General features: G+C 42.4%; 1 protein-coding gene across 50 annotated transcripts in view; it reads right to left on the reverse strand.

Annotated features, from left to right (window-relative positions):
- EPB41L3 (erythrocyte membrane protein band 4.1 like 3) overlaps positions 1–18,659 on the reverse strand; it is a 145,439-nt gene that overhangs the window by 52,522 nt on the left and 74,258 nt on the right. For 38 of the 50 annotated variants that reach the window (XM_075744345.1, XM_075744380.1, XM_075744355.1 and 35 more), the window contains exons 2-3: positions 13,828–14,036; positions 8,288–8,485 (exon numbers count right to left, since the gene is read on the reverse strand). In XM_075744345.1, coding sequence (XP_075600460.1) covers positions 8,288–8,485; positions 13,828–14,025 — 396 coding nt within the window. In that variant the 5' untranslated portion in view covers positions 14,026–14,036. The remainder of the gene's footprint in view (positions 1–8,287; positions 8,486–13,827; positions 14,037–18,659) is intronic. The other 12 variants (XM_075744369.1, XM_075744372.1, XM_075744393.1 and 9 more) reach the window with 1 other exon arrangement.

An 18,659-nucleotide genomic window follows, 5' to 3' on the forward strand; every position in this document is an offset into this window, starting at 1 on the left:
TACCTTAGATAGTATCACACCATCAATGCTGGGGTTGTCAAGAAAAACAACGTAGCTTATTCTCAAGCTATATCCAAGTTTTATCCACTTCAGAGCAAAATCATTTCTGCCAGAGCAAGATAAACCATGAGAGACAGACCTCGCTGCCTATCAAAGCTTTGCTTTACAAGCAGGCATTTCCTCATCACCCAGTCCCATCTCCGATATTTTATTCACTGTATCAACAGACAGGGATAAGAAAATATAAAAGCAGCCCAGCAAACACCACGTGGGGTTCAGCTGGAAAAAAATCACCCATACGAGGTGTTAGGATTTTATATGACAGTTAGTATTTTTAGGAGATGATAATAAAGTGAACATTTACTTAGTTTTGGTCTGGAAACAGCAACTCTAGGTGTTAACATGGGGACAGCACCTATAAAATGGGAACAACTAGCAACAGAGTTGGAGATGAATTCAGATGGCTTGGTCGGGAGCTGGAGCAGGTAACAGGCACTCGAGTAAGGCAGAAACGGGGCAGGAAACATGACAAAGTGCAGGGAGGCTCGGCAGAAGTGTGACCGGGCAACGATGAGAAAATCAGCAACTTCTCTGGGAGGATGGGCATGGGGGAGATGGGGGAATGGACACATTGTCCAGAAATAGCAGGAGACTTTAAAATTTAACCATTTAGGGAAGGGAAAAGGGTAAGCAAAGCCCTGCATCCACTGTTTGTGATTTCTATTCCAGCAGCGCTTAAAAACGCGTGTGGAGGTTGGGTGCACCCCAGTCAAAAGCAGCAGGCTCTCTGGTGCGAGGACCACCCTGGGTGATGTACCTGGAGAAGACAAATGCAGAGGGACTGACATGGTGAGGCCATCAGCAAGGACGGTGCCAAGGACAGGACCCCTGGAGCCCACAGACCTCTATCTGTCCGGGGTAAAAGGCAGGTAAAATATCATCCTCTCGTGGGCTCTTGCAAACAGGTTAACCAGCAATGAGCCTTGCAGTACCTGGGTTTGAGTGTGCATGACCAAAACATTTTTAAAAACTTTGCCAGGTGAAGAACAAGCTCCTGTTGCCTGGCTTGTGTCCAACTGGTGCACCAAGGGGAGGGAACCCGAGGCTACATTTCACTAGGAAGTTTTCAGCTAATCATTTATTCCCTAGAAAATACAGTTTCAGGGCAGCTGAAACTATTTGTCAGTGTAGGTCCATCTCTCTCAATAGTTTTCACCATTATGAAAAATGGCTGATGTCTCCAAAGTATCAAAATGAAGATTTTTGTCTGCTAAACCCATCATTTCACTGCCCAAATAATTTTCAGAAACTATTAATGAAAGGTAAGAGATAAGACTAGATGCAGAAAATTGATGTGGAGAGGACACGTGCAAGTATTTTTTTGTTTTGTTTTATTTTAAACTTTTGGCATTTATTTCGATTGCGACCATGTCCTCTGCTGTGCCAAAACGTGGAATTTAAAGCCCAAACCTGCTGTTTACTTGGTGCGACATCTGAAGGAGTGACTTGGGTTTAACTCTTGGTTCTCCTTTGATCTCTGTAAAATACTTGCATATTAACTGGAGGAAATACAAGAGATCCCAGCTGTCTAATCGCTTAGGTGTGTTTTCCTACCAAGGTTATGAGAGAGCTTTTCCTTGAATATCACGCAACCCAGATGTTCCCAGCTGCAAGGAGCTGTGGGGGAGCTGTGCGGGAGCTGTGGAGGCTGGGCCTCTCCTGGCAAGGAGGAAATGCTCCAGCCCCACAAATGCCACACCAGCATCCTCCTTCCACCTTTTGGCATTTCCAAAACGCTTGGCTCAACCTGAAGTGCTTTTTTTTCTTTTTTTTTAATTTAGATTTCTTTAGCTTCAGTGAAAAACCTTTAAAAAATAGAATAATAATAAAAACCACTAAAAAAGTAACCATATCATGTTTATTTTTGTTTCAATTACCAAACTGAAGCAAAAAGCCTTTTTCTGCTCAGCCTCTCAGTTGATTATTACAAGCTGGACAACATCAGTATCGATTTCCAGAACATTATGCTTCCTGAATTGACAAGTATTTTAACTCATAAAAAGCCACACACAGTATTTGGGAAAAGCAAGCCAGAAGAGTTGTGTATTAACTCTATTCAGCTGGAACACATTCGGGCAATACTGAGACTCCTACTGACATGTGTCAGGTAACATAGATCTTAACTGAATCCCCTGGCTAATCTAAGTCAGCCCTAATTAGCAGGTCTGGGGACAGAAAACATTCTGTCTAACGACGACGATGCATCTCAACCCAGTCACGTTTACTGAAACACATCCCGGGGAAGGAACAAAAACCTAAAACAAAGCTCTTCATATTAAATTAACTGAAATGTAAGCAACGAGTAGGTCAAAAGGAAGAGACTTATTAAAAAAAAATTCCCTCTTGCATTCAGTAATCAGTTTCACATGTAAAGCCATTTCCAAGGGACTGTGTGGAATTCATCAAACAATTAAAATGTGCAGGGGGTAACTGAAACTGTACCCTCCAGAAAGCAGAGTGCATCTTATTACAGAGGTTTCCTTCCTGACCTTAAAGCCTACCTCAAAATGGATGAGAAATTCAATGTTATTAAACTTCCCGTGCAAAAGCGGCATGCAGGTCCTGAGACGGCTCCTGGGGAAGGGTTAGCTCCGACGCTGCGCGGGGAGGGGGACGACGGGGCCAGGCATTCCCCCACTGCCACGCAGAAACACAGAAGGGTTTGTCCTCCAGAGGTAGTCTTTGCAAGCCAGATTTGGAAAACCAGGAAGAGAAACACATGCAGCTTTGAAGTCAGCCATCACACTCTTTCATTTCTGGCCATGCTGGCAGAGCAGAAATAAGTCTGCTTGTTCTCTGTTCTTCAAAGCCTGTCCTACGACCATCTTTCACGACTTATTTTTTAAGGAAGCGTCCATGTACTCTCACTTTTTAAAAGGAAAAAGAAAAGTTCATGTGAAATGCAACACTCCATCCTGTTTGAGAATCCCTTTATTTCACATCCATTTTGTCTCCGAAAAGGAGTTTCAGCACATACTTGTGCAGGGCAGAAGGGGATCCGTTCATTCCAGTCTGCCTCTGTCCATGTTATTTATAAACTCTGCTTTTAGATGTACAGAAATAAAACTTCTCACCTTTTCAACTCAAGCATGCTGCTGTGAAGCTACCTGAGGATGTGGGGAAGCCCATTAAGAAACCGGGGTCTCCATCAGGGAGGAAGCCACCAGAGGTTCATTACAAAGGCGTAGCAGCGGCTACAGCATGGGACACCCAACTACTGCCCAGGTCCCAGCGGCAGCATGACTGAGAAAACTGGATGAAAAAAAAAAAGACCAACCCCAAACACAGTGTATTTTTACCAGTCCCCTCCTACCTCAGCTGACTCCCACCCACCACGAAGAGGGGATACCAGCAATGCTTTCTGAGACGTCGGCTTTTCATGTTCTCTGCAGCCTATCTCAATCCTACGGCAACTCTGTTCGATGTAGGGCTGCAGAGATGCCACAGGCGGGCTGTGACGGAAACATTTGTTTTCATTTACTGGTGTCCTGCGCAGTAAGAAAGTCTGAGCGGTAGAGGAATGAAGAAAGAACGTAAATTACCAACGGGCTCAGACAGCCGAGCCTTTGAAAATTACATCTAATTATTTTACCACTTATTTAGACAGATTATGTTAGAGCTTCCTGACCTCGCTTTGTGATTAATAACATGTATATGTTTAGAGTAGAAACCATGAAGGTGAATTCCAACTTGTTTTAGGAAGACACTTCCAATTAGTCTACGTGTAAGGGAGAGGATGACAGCTGGTTCCACTTGCATCTTTTAATTTAAATGCAGTAGTCTAGATAACAGAAAATTGAGATGAGGCAGAGAAGGAAGAGGAGGGAAATCAGTCCTAGAAATAGCATAATTGTACTACAGCACTTGAAAACCCCCACTTAAAGTGGGAGGAACCCAGAAATCAGTTATTTCTGCTTGCTTTCTTATATCTTAGGAAAAACGTGAACTAGTGTGTTCACTCTTTCTTAAGATTATCTGAAATTAATTTGCAGTCTTAGATCTTGCTTTATCTTTGGTTCTTCAAACCAATGAAGTATAGGTCTAGCTTGCTTAACAGAGAAGTCTTCAGCATCCTCTTTGCAGTGCAGTTTTGGCCCAGCTGTGGACTTGGCCGCTTTTGACAAAGAGCATTTCTGATCTTGATGCTGGCTGGGAGAGTGCAATGAAGAGCCCAAGGAGAACTGCTTCCAGCAGAGGTGGATGTCTAGGTGGAAACCACCCCTCAGCATCCCTCTGAGCAGACTGCGTTGACTCCTGTGACTGAGAGCCCATTAGAAACCTCCAGCTTCTTTGTGACGTGGGAGAACCACTTAGTGATACTTAAGCTGGTTTTGTTCGATAGACTATCAGGGACAATGTCAACGTACAGCAAATACTTCTGCTCCAAAAGCCAAGAGCTGTCCCTGGACAGGCAAAGCACCATTAGGTGGCCATCCCACCTCTGACAGGAAATACCCATCTTAAATAAGCCCACCACTACCATCTGTAGGCTCCCCAACGAGAGCGGCCGTGGGGGGTACAGATGGTAACGCTTCTGGTTTATGGATTTGGAGGAAGATGAATGAACAGGTTGGGTTACCTACCTAACCTGGTTTGGGCTTGTAATGTCTTACTGCATGAATGACTTTCTGGGTCAGGACAGATAGAGCAGACAGGCAGGGGCCTCAAGAGAAAGCTTTTACCTGGCATTTGCTTAAGATCCTTTCACCGAAAGGATACCACATTAGATGAACCACTGTTAACCTCAGCTTTTAGGTTACCTCTGCTACATTTTCCCCTGTAGATACGATCTCATACAATATGAAAAACTCCTGGTGTCACAAATGCAAAGTACTGGATGTGAGAGAGACTGAAAGATACAGCAGAAGGCAGTGAAGATGCTCAACATTAAATATGGAATAAGAAAGAGGGGCTTCTGAAACAAAGGACACCAACTGGATAATGGATTAACCAAACCTGCCTCAGAAGCATCTCAATCTGTGAGTATGTGCAGTTTTGGCTGTCAGGTCATTAACTGGATGAACGCATAATTGAAAAGTTGTAGGTTGCGCTCTACTTGAGAGCAATAAGTTCCTTTAAATGATATTAATATTTAACATATATAAAAGCATTTGTCATTTGTGAAAGCATTTTATAGAGTAACTGATGGATTCTGTAATGATCTCCAACTCCCAGACTAGGGAATGCAGTTCTGGAGGGATAAATATCTGGCCCATGTCCAAATTAAGATTCACCGATGGAGCTATTATTCTAGCTCAAAATTAGGTTTCTAAGTTTCTGGTATTTCTAGATTACACTGCTTTGTAGCCTTCAGTGGGTAGAAGCATGATACACAGACAGAGCTAGAAGACAGGAGCTGACAGCACGGGATGACGTTTCTGACTCACATCCACCGACTGTCACATCCCTACCCTGGGCCACCATCCACACCAAAAGATACAGTTAAGTGGGTTAAACTCAAGGAATGGAAATATTAAATATTTGATTGACATGTGCTGTCTGCTCCTCTCCCCTTTCTTTTAAGGAATGACTCTTGGGGAATTTACTTTGATTTTGGGGAATTTACCGGCCTTCATAATTTGTTAGGTCTTTCAGCATACGTGTGTGTGTGTGTGTGTGTGTGTGTGTGTGTGTGTGTGTGTGTGTGTGTGTGTGTGTGTGTATATTTCCCAAGTTTAAAGGGATACAGTAAGTTCACTTGTAGGTGATCCTTAAAAGATGATAGCGTTTTTCTGAAATGTGACAGATTATTTCTCATGCTGCAGCACTGAGTTTCTGTGAAACAGCCACAGAACTTTGTTATTACACAAAATTACCGTAGAAGAACCCCACCTTCAGCCTCCTACATGGTTTCCTGAGATGTCTCCTGAGACAGACCCTCAGTCTCCCTGCCCTACTAACTCCCTTTGTATATAGTTTTTCTCCCTGGGAGAAAAAAACACAGTGAAAGTCACATCATTTCTCTTGGCTGGACACAGTATCCTTTTGCTGTAGCTGAACTTTATGCACATGGAATGTGGACTTCCCTGGGGATCTACCAAACGTTCCCATGGGCCAGAGTGGGCTGTGCCAGAGAAGGACCTGCAGTTGCATCCTCAATACACACAGTATGCTGACAATACCACCTAGGAAGGATGCCAAGTCCATTTAAGGTATGCGAAAGCTTGCATCACTCCATTTGCACTTGCTCCCTGAAATATTTGTGCCTCCTAACTAACTTATGTTTCAATGCACCCAATGGTCCGCTCATCATCATTGCTTTGTCATTTGAGAATTCATCCTTTTAAAAGCTCTATTCTCATCAATATTACACTCTGCCTAGGAAGTCTAACCATTTTAGAAGCAGATAAAATGATTATTGATGACAGTCAATACAACTTCAAAATATTTCAGCAGTGCAAGTAGAAAAAAAATACATACAAAATTTATATTGGACATTATTCAAGAGGTATTCAGAACTTGCAGAGCAGAGAAATCTGACAAGCAATAAAACATGATGGCTTCTATATGCTAGCATTTTGACACTTTAACTCCAACAGAGTCCAAGTTTAGCGAACAAGTGAAAACTTCCTAAAATAAAGTATTATTCACAGCATTTTTTTGCATAAGTGGAAGTCTAACATAACAAATCTCCCTTTCTGCTCCATCTTATATCCTCATAAAGCTCAGCCTGCTAGACAAGATTTCCATAGAAATCCTATCCGGTAAAATTTGCTTGATTGTATTCCAAAAAAGTGACTCACATTTTATAACCAAGTGGCAAAAGCTGAAACGAGTGTGAGTCTTTCCATCAAAGCCAGTATTAGTCATTCTTCCAGCTTAATGGTTCGCACGCTATTCTTGACAGACAAAACTGGGACCGCAGGTCAAGAAATGACAATTTAATAGTCACAAAGTATGTGGCCAGATAGCTATTGCTAGTCTGAAGAAAACAACACAGGACTTGGCCAGCGAAACTAAAAGATACTCCACAGCATGACTGTGAAGTCGCTGTAAGAGTAGTAAAATCACCGCTCCTGTATTAGCATAGAAAAATTTGGCCCAAACTGTAAAGCCACGGCTCAATAAAAATCATAAGGTTCTTCCTCACCTGCCACTCTCCAAAGCGCTTAAAACAAGAGTGGCTGGAGGATGCAAGGGCTGAGCGCAATCTGATTCTAAAGACATCAGGCATTGGCTCCCGGTCAGGTTCCTTTCCTCTGCCCTCTCTCCTTCTTCGTGTCCCTGTGGGTTCCCCTTTGAGGCCTGCAGACTATCCTATCTCTGCTTTTACACTCTTCTGTTCTCCCCAGGTGGCTTTTCTTCCCCGTCGCACCCTGTGGTTGCCCAAGGAGGTGCCCTCCAACACACACCCTTCCCCTCCCGGACGCTGCTTGTGGCCTCCTGACCTAAAGCAGGCTCAGGACAGGCTGGTCCACTGCCCAAAGACCACCTTAGTGACACGGCTGGACAGGCTGAATGGAAAAACGGGTTCACTCTAAGATGCTGAATTTACTCATGCTCATTATGAGAATTCACTCACGCTTGGCTTCTCCATGGCCTTCTGGAGTTGAAGGCAAGGCAACCTCTTAGCACGGGTCTGCCCGCAGGCACAGACCGGTTCCTAAGCGACAATGTGGCAAAGATCATCCCTCCCAAAAGTAGGCTCCTGGCAAAGTCCCGGCAGGGAAGGCAAATTTCCTGACAGAAAACCACCCGCAACTTTCTGCCAGTAATGTTCAGACATAGTTATGATTCACGAGTATCATGGAGAAGCACACAAAACCCACACTCTCACTGCTATTTGGTCCTTCTGACATTTCCCCTGCCTCCCCTGGGTGTCTCTCGTGCCCCCGCTAATCTCACGGTGGTCAGAATTACTGTTTGGACAGTGACTCAATGTGAGTCTGAACTCAGCAGAGTACCAAGAAAAAGAGAAGTCCTATGGGATCAAATCCTTCTTTGTCTACGGGCTTTGCTGCCTATAATTCATTTTCTGCATTCTGTTGTGGCATGTACTGACATAAAATTAACCCGAAGTCTCTGGCTGTTCCAGGCACTGCTCACAATCCCTCATCCATCTCAAATCTGTGCAATGTCTTCAACCACCAGAGAAAATAACGGAAGTATCTCTGTGCTTGGCATTGGCCAAATATCAGGCTATTCATTCCTGTGCTTGAATTAAAAATCTAATTTCAACTATTTTCCTCCAGACTGGATGAAAAAAAGAAGACAAAAAGCAATATACCTCTACTTCACATGCATATTCCGATCCATCCAGGAGTGTCACTTTGCACTGCATGTTTTTCGGTTTCTTGACGATCTTTAGAGGAGACTTGGAAAGTTTGCTAGATGATGATTTTTGAGAGAGCTTGTCGTCTTCCAGCTGCTGGTATTCCAGCTGTTTTGCACTTGCAGCAGCAAACTCCTGTTCTTTGTCTGTGGCCTATAAAGAAAAAGAAAGATACTTTGTGAAGTGAGATAAACGAATCACGCCATGAAGTACACAATGCACCCTGCACCCACGCATTTAAGTGAGCCTAGCGTGGGGCTTGGACGAGAAAGCCCCTGATGCAGGACAGAGGCTTCTTTACCTATTAAAAAGATTTCCCGTACTGCCCATATTACTTCCAGCCCTCTCTTTTACTCCAAAAGGTACAGAATACCTTGGAGGTACCTCCATGTATTCGTGGAGGAGGGACATGCATAAAAATACTTTAGGTTTCTACTCTTTCCACAGGTACAAAATCCACCTTGGGCTTCTTGGACCTGTTTTTTTGGTCTGTGGAAAGGCTGTAAAATGGGTAAACATTGTGATGAACAGATATTCCTACAGTTCATTGATACTGCTTTTGAGTGCTGTACCTATTAAATCATATGATGCTTCCATGATGTCATACAGAACAGGAAAAGACCATCACGTTTGCACTGATTTCGCTGTCAGTGAGAAAACAGTCCCCTGAATGAGGGCACGCATCTCCCTGTGACAGTGTGAATTCGCAGGGGGATGCTGACGTGCCCGGGAGAGCGAAAGGCTCCCCAAGCACCCAAGCAAAGGGTTAAACAAACAGGATGGAAGCGAAGGGGCCAAACAACTTTTATCATCTGCAGCCAGCTGGCTAATGGATGATAAGTACAGGATGAGAGGCTGAATTTTGCTCTCTGCATATGCCCGGTAAGTCCCCCAAGCTGGCGAGAAGAAGGTGCTATGTGAAAGACAAATATACTGCAGGGAAAAGGGGCAAGCAGAGACAACCACAGTTACTTTGCTTGGGTTTATCTGAGGGTCAGACCATCTGAAGAGTTACCGTGATGCAGCACAGCCCAAGGTCTTCTCCATGGCACTAGATGAAAGCCAGATCAGCTCTACAGCGTTTTGCCCTTCCTAGCAACAGCACTGCGCCGCAGTCATTACCTTTCTCATCAGTTACGTCCCTGATAGTCTCCAAACAAAACCTCAACAGCAGTGATGTCTAAGCTAAAGCGTAAATAAAACAAAAAATAAAAATATCATCTTTCCGTTATGTCATTATAAGGAAAAAACATAACTGGTTTGGCTCTGAATGTTTTCAGTGTAATAAGCAACAAACATTGCATATTGTAAATTAATCCTCCAAGTCTGTTTCCATTCATTGTATATAATAAAACGTCACAAGAAGGCAGCAAATCTGTCCAAAGGCTTTAATCTGCTTTGAGACCAGAAGAACCTAGCATCGTATAACCAGCAACAACAGTGCACACTTAAATCACAGGGAACTCTCCCCGACAGATTTCATAAAAACAAGCCATAAGCTTCCGCTCTGCCTTCGGGTGAGTGGGGGGAAAAGGAATTTGGAGTCGGCTGTGCTACTGACAGCGCCAGCTCCCACCAAAGCCCCAACAAACTGCAAAGAGGTGAGGCAAGACCCCAGGCTCCTCCTTTCCCTGCAAGAGAGGACATAGCAATGGTCTCCTGGGCTTCCCTGGGTGGGGAAACTAGAAGAAAGTGGGACTAGAAAAATAAAAAAAAGCAAGAGCTGCTTTCAAAATGCACATCATCCCCTGAGCTGTGGGTGTTCTTCCCCAGGAGCAGTCCAGCACCAACTGGCTCTTCCGCCATCTAGCTCCAGCACTGGAGGACATTCTCCTTCCAGCACTTGGACACCAGCTCTACGTCTGGACATCAAGGTCCTCGCATATGTTGTAGGCTGCAAGGAGATGAAGGGCACAATGTATGTCAGCGAATTAGCTGTTCGCTGAGCATTTAACGCTCATGTTCGCTGTGACGAAGGGGAAGAGTCCCCCCAGGCTCAGAGCAAGGCTTGAGTCCAGCTACGCCTCTACCACAACTGTGGCCAGCTGGCAAGTGGTCCAACCTACTGCACCGGGAGAAAAACAAGACTGAAGATGTCTCCTCCCAGGGCCTCTGTGAACAGTTGTGCTTCTGCTGATGGGCAGAGGGGCTCTTTGATGATTTCCGTACATTTTGTTGAAGAAATCTGTCATGGAAGGTGCACATGTGTAGGTGCAAAAGTGGTAGATATATACCTTCATGGCCAGTGGGTCCTTAGTTTCACATGTGAGAATTAACACTCTGCGCCAACAAAAAAAAAAAAACAAAACCAAAAAACCAACAACCAAACCACCCTCACCAAACAGATGTACAGAAATAATCTTTTTAATGAAAACAGGAAAGCTGCTTGAGAGAAAAGCCCACAAGGGCACCCATCAGCCATTGAAGTTTTAGAAGCATCTTCAGCCTACAAACAAATTCTATGAATCCTTATGGATCGGTGCTTATTTTCCTTCACACAAAGACACTTGGTAACTCAAGACTACAGCAGAAATTTGCTTATTTATAAATTTTTTTTTTAATGATATTGAGGTTATTTTGTTTGTTAAGGTTCCTGTCTACATTAAGATTGGGGAATGTGTCTCGGTTAAAATCATCCAAAGGATTTTCTCTCATTTGTCTAGAGAACAAAACATGCCAAGAACTATTAGAGAAGATCCCCCAAACTATGCTGACATGTTCAGGCACTGAGGTACTTTCAGGCTGTATTAAGCCTCTTCTTCCTAAAGAAACCTGACATCCTGGTATCTAGGAAAAAAAAAGTGGTCAGTGAAAAACTCATGTACTCAGTGAATTACTTAGAACTCTGCAAGCATAGTTGCATTTTCTCCTAAATTCTCCCCCAAGATACCTTTGTGCTATATTTTTGCAGTATTTTCAGCATTGTGGACTAAATTCTAGTGCAGCACAAGTTACTCAAGGGTTTGTGTTTTTTGAGCATAAGCTCTCTCATCTCTATATTACTGTACCTTACTATGACACTATGTTCAACTCTTTCTGAAGCTGGAACCCCCCGCTCGAAGCAAGCCTTTGGAGTCACAGGATTCAGCAGTAATGATCTTTGACTCTTCACAGCTTCTCAGTGGGGTAGGAAGTGGTATTACCAAGCTTGCACAACGCATGAATCTCATCTACTTATGATAGTTGCTCCAAAATGTCCATGGCCAACCCATGCGATGCCTTCAAGCTCATTTTCAACAAGATAGGAAGGCAGGAGGATCGTAAGATTGCATTATTATATCTGATAGAAAGGATTCATTTCTGTAGTAACTGCTAATCTCAACACGAAAAAGCCTTTTTGTCTTCATAAAAATGTTCATTTTTATGTGTATAGAATGACAACAAAAAGTCACTGTCATGGATCGGTAACTTAAATCTTTCTTCCCAAGGTTCTCTCATATGAGTAATAGCAAAAATCATCAACTTCCTCAGTGCGATTACAGATGGTGAGAGAATGATACCCATTACTCCTTCAATTCTTGGCTTTTTTAATGACACCATTGCCAGTAGCTCTGTCTCTTAGTGCTGTGCTTACGTGGTTCTTTCCAGTGATGCAGACACTTCAGCCACTACGAAATGTACTGGGCAGATCACTGCAGCTGGAATTGGCAGTCAGCTTACAACAGGGACTTTTGGATTCAGTCTGGTGATCTCAATGGGAAGGTCTCACACGTCCTTCGCTAACCTAGCTCTTCTACCAAGGCTTCTACAGACACTGGCTCACAGGTCACCTTCTTTGGGAAAAGAAGGGATCACGCAGCACACAAGCACGTCTCAGGTCTCCAAACTCACATCTCCATACGCACAGATGGACAGGTCTGGTGCCTGAGGGTGAGGGGTTTTTGTGGTTATTTTGAAGTTTGTTTTGTTTTTTTTAAGATGAAAAGAAACTTTGGGCAGAAAGATTACTAAAGATGTCTGGAAGAACAAAATTAATAATACTTATGTCTAGGCCTGATAGAATTCACTTCAAATTAATGACCAGCTTGCACAGCACCTTTCTCTTTTCAACAAGCAGTCTGCCTCTTTTCCCCAAACAAATTACATGTGTGTTCTGATCTATTTAAGAGACCAAAATTGTGCCAACACATAATCGGTGGATGTTGAAGCAAGAGCAGAGAGGTCTTTGGTGGGCATGGAGTGAGGCTGATCAAGGGTTATTAATGGTAAAAATGGTTAGCAAACAAACAAACAAAAAAAGCAGTTCTTCCAATGGTTGATCTTCAATAGCAATAAATAGCAGAAATTCTGCCCTGCCATGTCTACCTCTTGAGATATTAGAAGTCAGACATACGACACCTCTTTTAATTTGGTCCCTGAAACATTTGCTATCCCAAGTATTTAGGTAATGCATCCCTAAATGAGGGAGATGATAGATACAAAAATACTTTGTATCTGAAATTGCTCACGCTCCCATTTTTTTCCCCACCAACAGCAAGTTTAGACTGTAGCTCTGTGGATAAAAGCTTAAAACCCAAGACCACAGTCAGCCCCAAAGAGCTACAGGAGCACTTGTGCTGATTTTAAGTAACATCTTACATCTGCTTGCTTCACCAGCACTGTCTCCCAGCTAGGTAAAATAACTAGGATCCCACTTCAAACAATCTCAATTTTTTCAAGGGTGGAGGTGAGGAGGAGTTGGACTGACTTATTCCATTCTTCAAAGGTGAGTGCGATCAGATGGGGGTCAGAACCTTACAGAGCTGAGGGATGCGATTTGCAGGTACCTCATTAATTGTGTGTCACTTACCCATGAAGAACAATGCCTGTTAATCCTATTGACTGGAAATCATTAACAGGAAAAAAGAAAGCAGCTTCCGCAAATTTAATAAGTGCAACAATGAACCAAATGGAAAGCATGTGATAGCTCTTCTGAAACCTATTACCTGAAAAGTTAAAGTAATTATAATGCAGTCATTTCAGAACTACGAGAAGCTTAAGGGACCACAGATTCTTCATGGCTCACACATCACACAAGCAAGCACAAAATCAGTTTTCGGCAGGTGTCGAAGAAATGAACTCTGAAAACATTTTCAGCTTCTTAGAAATTGGCACTGTTTGCTACTGAATGCAAATGCAAGATCGAAGATGTCTCCTGCTTAGTTAGTAAGACTGCCCTTATATTTAAGCATTGGAGACAGAAATGAACTAGCAGTATCTGGTTTTAAGAAAGGCTTTTCTGTAAAATACTGGTAACCACGCTTCGCATGAGATCTGGCTGGTGGCAACTGACACTGAAAGAACAGAGCAGGGCATGAATTTCGAAACATCCTGCATGAGAACTGTTACTTTTTAAACACAAAAAAACAACCAGTCAAGATTTACAGCATCACACCAAGCAGCCCTCCAAGCATATCTGAATATATAATTTCTACGACTCGTTACTTCCCAGGAGCAGTAAGCGGGCACGTAGCTGGCTGCCCATGCAGCGAGCATGCGTGCATGGGCTCCCTTACCTGCTCCTTCTTCACTGGCGTGCTGTGGGCTGCCACGGCCGAGAACTGCTCGAGCGCGTTTTGATGCTCTTCGCTCAGCTGCTGCTGCTGCTGCTGGTCCTGCGGCTGGGTCTCCGCCGCCCCTTGCTGCGCAGGGCTCTCCTGCTGATCCTGCTCTTTATCCTTGGACTCGGAGTCCGATCCCGATTCTGTAGTCATGGTTGGTTATTCTGTAAAACAAGGCGAGCAGATCAACTGAGTACGATCTCATAGCCGCGAATTTGTAGGCTAGGCTTACAAAATGGAGCAGCATCAGTCGCAAAGTTTCAGTCTTAATGTGTCCAGCCTTTAAAACTAAAGTGGCTATTACTGGCCCAACGAGGATCTCTAGAAAAGCTTCCCTGGTGCAAAAGACCAGGTCTAAATGCATCCGTAGTCTGAGGAAGAGCACGTTGCCATAAAATCTTATTCTACATTATAATATACAGACTTGTAGGACTTACGTTGAAGTTACATATAGACATACAGTTCTACATAGTTCATAATTCATAAAAGGAGAGTAACGCATTGAGAAAAGCTCGTGTGAATAAGGGCTCTAAATCCAACACAGTTCACTGCAGTTTGAGTTTCTAAGCCACGTGGAAACTCGTGAAAACAGTAAATCTTTTGTTCTTTATGTTGAAGTCAACAGAGCTTGAACTCCTCAACACCTACATTCCCTCCTGGAAACGGACTCAAGTACTTTTGATGTTTCCAGGCAACATATACGCTAAAAACATGTGAAGTGGGCCCACCAACATCAGTGCAAATGTACAACTGTCCTTACGCATGGTTCTGTCCTTCCTGCTTGAATTAACCCATACTTCTGTCATTTCTTTCCAAGTGCTGGAGCATCCAAAAGAAAAGATAAATACTTCCCTTAAGTCATTCTAAGCGTTAGATTTAAAGTAAAGTGCACACCACTTTCCTTGAATGTGAAAAGTCTGTTGGAACTTGTTTGTCCAGTACTAAAACAAAATGAAAATATTAGCAACATTCATTCAAAATCTTAACTATTTCAAGTACATAGTTTCATTACACTGTGATTACAAATATGTGGTTGGCACCCAACTCTCAAACTACAGAGACACAAACCCCGACTTCAAAAAATATGGTGCTTTTGCATCAAAACAAGGATTTGAAAAAGCGACTCTGTGCCAGTTCAGCAGCAGAGTCTGCTCCTACGTTTGTCACTCGTACGTTCTTAGTCCTCGTGATCTTATCCTGGAGCATTTTGCTTTTAAGCAACTCAAAACCAAACCAGTCTGTTGCAATCTATTTCTGTTCATCGTCAGGCCATGACTTCTTTCAACCTGGTAACCATAACTACCATGTAATTAGAAGCAGTTCCACAGAATATACATCTGCTAATTCATCTGCCAGGAATTCACTGTCAACTCTTAACATACACTACAATGTTTACTAGTAGAAACGGGTTTATTAAAGATCACCAAAAAAGTTCAGGACTTTTTTCTTTTTTTTAAGTAAAAGTTTAGTAAGCTACATTGCTTGACAGAAAATGTTTTAAAGGAGGCCAATTACTAGTCTGAAACTCTTTTTTGTATTCTGCGCTTTCAAGGCTAAGTTCTCCAGTGAATACACGCCTCTCGGCGTACAGCGAGCAAGCGCCCAGCATTCAGCCTGCGCTCAGGTTCTGCAGCGCGCGTGAGGACGGGGGTGCCCGTCCCTACCTCTTGCACACCAAAACAGCACGAGAGAGAAGCAGAACTAGAAAGCACACATGGCAGATTTATGCTTCAGGCCACATTTTCAAAGTACGAACGTGTGACATGCTTGTTTAGAAATACATCATCAATTTCTACACTCAACCTGGCACAGTTATATCAAAAATACCTTTTAAAATGTACTGTTTAACAAATTGTCTTTAGCACCTACAAAAACCAATGATTAAGTCATGCCTTTTAAAGTGTAACAGTCAGAAAGGCATTCACCTAATCAAACTTCAGATGTCCACATCTGAAATGGTCACTTTAAACGCGGAGGAGAAAACCAGGCGTTTCAGAGAGCGATTCATCTGACCTATTTTAGACGCCTGCTTTAAGCCGAAATAAATCACATACTAGCGCGACTTCGTCCGACTCGCTATGAAGGAAGCCTAAACAAGTTCCTCCGACATAGATCGAACAAACCCACCCTCCATTTTCAATTCTATTAAGCCACTCTTTTTTTGCACGCTTTAAAAATTAAATTGCAGAACAATGTTAATCTCTCAGAGTTTTGTTCTGCCCATCTGTCAGATCAACATGGAATAAACTATTCTCCATCTGATGCCTTGCTTTAGGGTCTCCACAAACTTCACAAGCCCATCCCCACCCCCCAAACCACGTTTTGTACAAGACTATGAAGATATGAAATGCAAATTGATCAAATAATTATTTCAATAAAAATCAAACTATGTATTTGATTTTCTTTTGCAGAAACTATGAATTAGGAAGTAACGAAAAACTAACTTACAGCTACAAAAATCATTGATCAAACACCACCAAACAGCACAGATGACCAATACAAAGTGGAAGCTGTAGTACAAAGTCTTTTTTTTTTTTTCTTCCCCCCTCTTGATATGAGTTGGAGCAGTGTAAACAGAAAGCAACTATCATACTTGCTGTTTGGAAACAGTCACCCCAAGCATCTTGAGGCATTAATTGATATAGGATCAGACTGGCAGTCGATACGAATGAGAAGTCTGTCTTCCTTCAGCTGCCATCACCGCGTCCCTGGAAGGTCATTTTTGCAGCCTGTATAGCTTCTTTCCCAATGAACGTTTGTATCCCGGCCACTCGTGAGCACGGAAACACAGCCAGTTAAATTAGCCCCATAAAACACAACTCCGTGTAGCATGAGATGAAAGCAAGTTTTACTTTTCTTGCCAGTTACCATTTTGCATCGAAAGGAACAACGAACGTGGTTCGTAACTTCTTCTGGGACATTCCTGCCCGGAGCTGAGCCTGACGGTACCGTGAGTTACTCCCTGGCACTGGTTTTCTCTCCAGTTACACACGAGTCCTCGCTTGCTCTGAGAGTGCTTTGTTAGAAAACTTTCTGTGCGCTATCAAATCTTTTAGCATAAGCGATTCCCTGGATACAATATTCCTGTCATTAGTCAGACAGCAGATGGATTTAATTAACCCAAGGTTACCCATTTCCAAATGTCTTCTTTATTTCCCTACGCATACTAATATGTTTAATAACAAATACTGAGAACAAAATACTATTGATTTCACACTGTTATCTTACAGATGTAAATAGAAGCAAAGCAAACACATTCCGAATCCCATTTCTTACAAACTCCTCAGCTGATTGTATTGCTAAGATTTATCTCTTTCCATCTAGTGCAGGTTGAAAATACCTAAATTACAAGACAGAAAACAACATTCCTCTCTCAGTGCAAATCAATAAGGTTGCTTTGCCTTCCTCAGCAAACGGCTGCTTATCCAAACGAACTTTGAAAGCATTTCATTTTTTACAAAAGGCACGATTCTCCTAGGAAGCGGTAGTTTCACTAATTGGAAGAAGTAGCAGTAATCTGAAGAAAGTGAACAACATTTAACTCTACCTTTGTTTGTACACAGCAAACCCGACAGAATAGCTAGTAGTGTCTACACATTTGTCTTATTTTATTAGTTTATTTACTATACCTGGCTATGTACCAAAATCATGACTTCTAATGTGAATTTCACTACAGGAAGAAAGAAATCACTGAAGTTCCTTAAACTGTTTCTGTTGCCAGCACAACCCCTGTATCAAATTCCCCTTTCCAGCAAACAAAAAAACAAACTAATGAAAAGAAACTAAGAGCACTACCTTATACAAATGAGGTAATACTATGCAAGCCAGATGTGCTCTTGGATAGCTAAGTTTTGGCTTACAACCCTATATTCAAAGATTCCAAAAGATTAGCTGAGTCCAAACTTAACACAGATGCTGCTAATACTGCATAGTCTAAGGCGAAAGTCAATTTGGCCACAGAATTCGACTAGAATGAAAATCAAGTCTTTTAATCAAAGGAAAAAAAAGAACAAAGAGAAGCCAAGAAATAGCTAATTTTAATCTGTATTGAAAACTTAAAAATGTAGTTAAAAATACATATAATTTTAGCAGTGTAGAAGTTTAAAACACTTGTTTGAGAGTGCTGCAGAAGAACAATTAAAGGAAGATAAACATTAATATACTACCAAGGTATTAAAACACAACTTCAGAAAACTACGTGACATATTTAAAAATAACTTCTACTAGAGCAAATAACAGAAAAGAAATCTTTTCATACTCTAACACTATCCAAAGTAAAGACATTACATACAGATTGCCAAACTTGCAAACCAGTTGCACAAAGCCTACATCCTAAAACCTTCCAACACACCCAGTCCTTGTTACCTACAGCCACCAACATATTGCAGCTTGGGAAATTACCGTTTCTATTACCAATTACTTGCTACGGACTTAAAGCATACCATTTCCTTTTCTCCACACGGGAACCAAAATCATGTTATCCTCTATTAATAATTCTCCGAGCAGGCAAAGCCCAGGCCATGTCACCTGGTCCCCCTCCAGCAAGGGACAGTCACAATCTACTGTATATATGCATACATTCAACAAGTTATTTGACTCCTTGCCTCCTGTTCTCTGAGCACAGACCTTCTGGGTTGCATCTACCGAGCAACAAAATTCACAGCTAACTGACAGCAGAGTCCACAGTTTAATTAACCCAGCAGTCATTAATAAACCTTTATTTATATATAAATACATGCTAGCAAAAATATCTGCTATATTAAGCAAACGGAAATCAGATTACAGAA

The sequence above is a fragment of the Balearica regulorum genome, chromosome 2 (genome assembly GCF_011004875.1).
Source record: "Balearica regulorum gibbericeps isolate bBalReg1 chromosome 2, bBalReg1.pri, whole genome shotgun sequence".
Classification (NCBI taxonomy): domain Eukaryota; kingdom Metazoa; phylum Chordata; class Aves; order Gruiformes; family Gruidae; genus Balearica; species Balearica regulorum.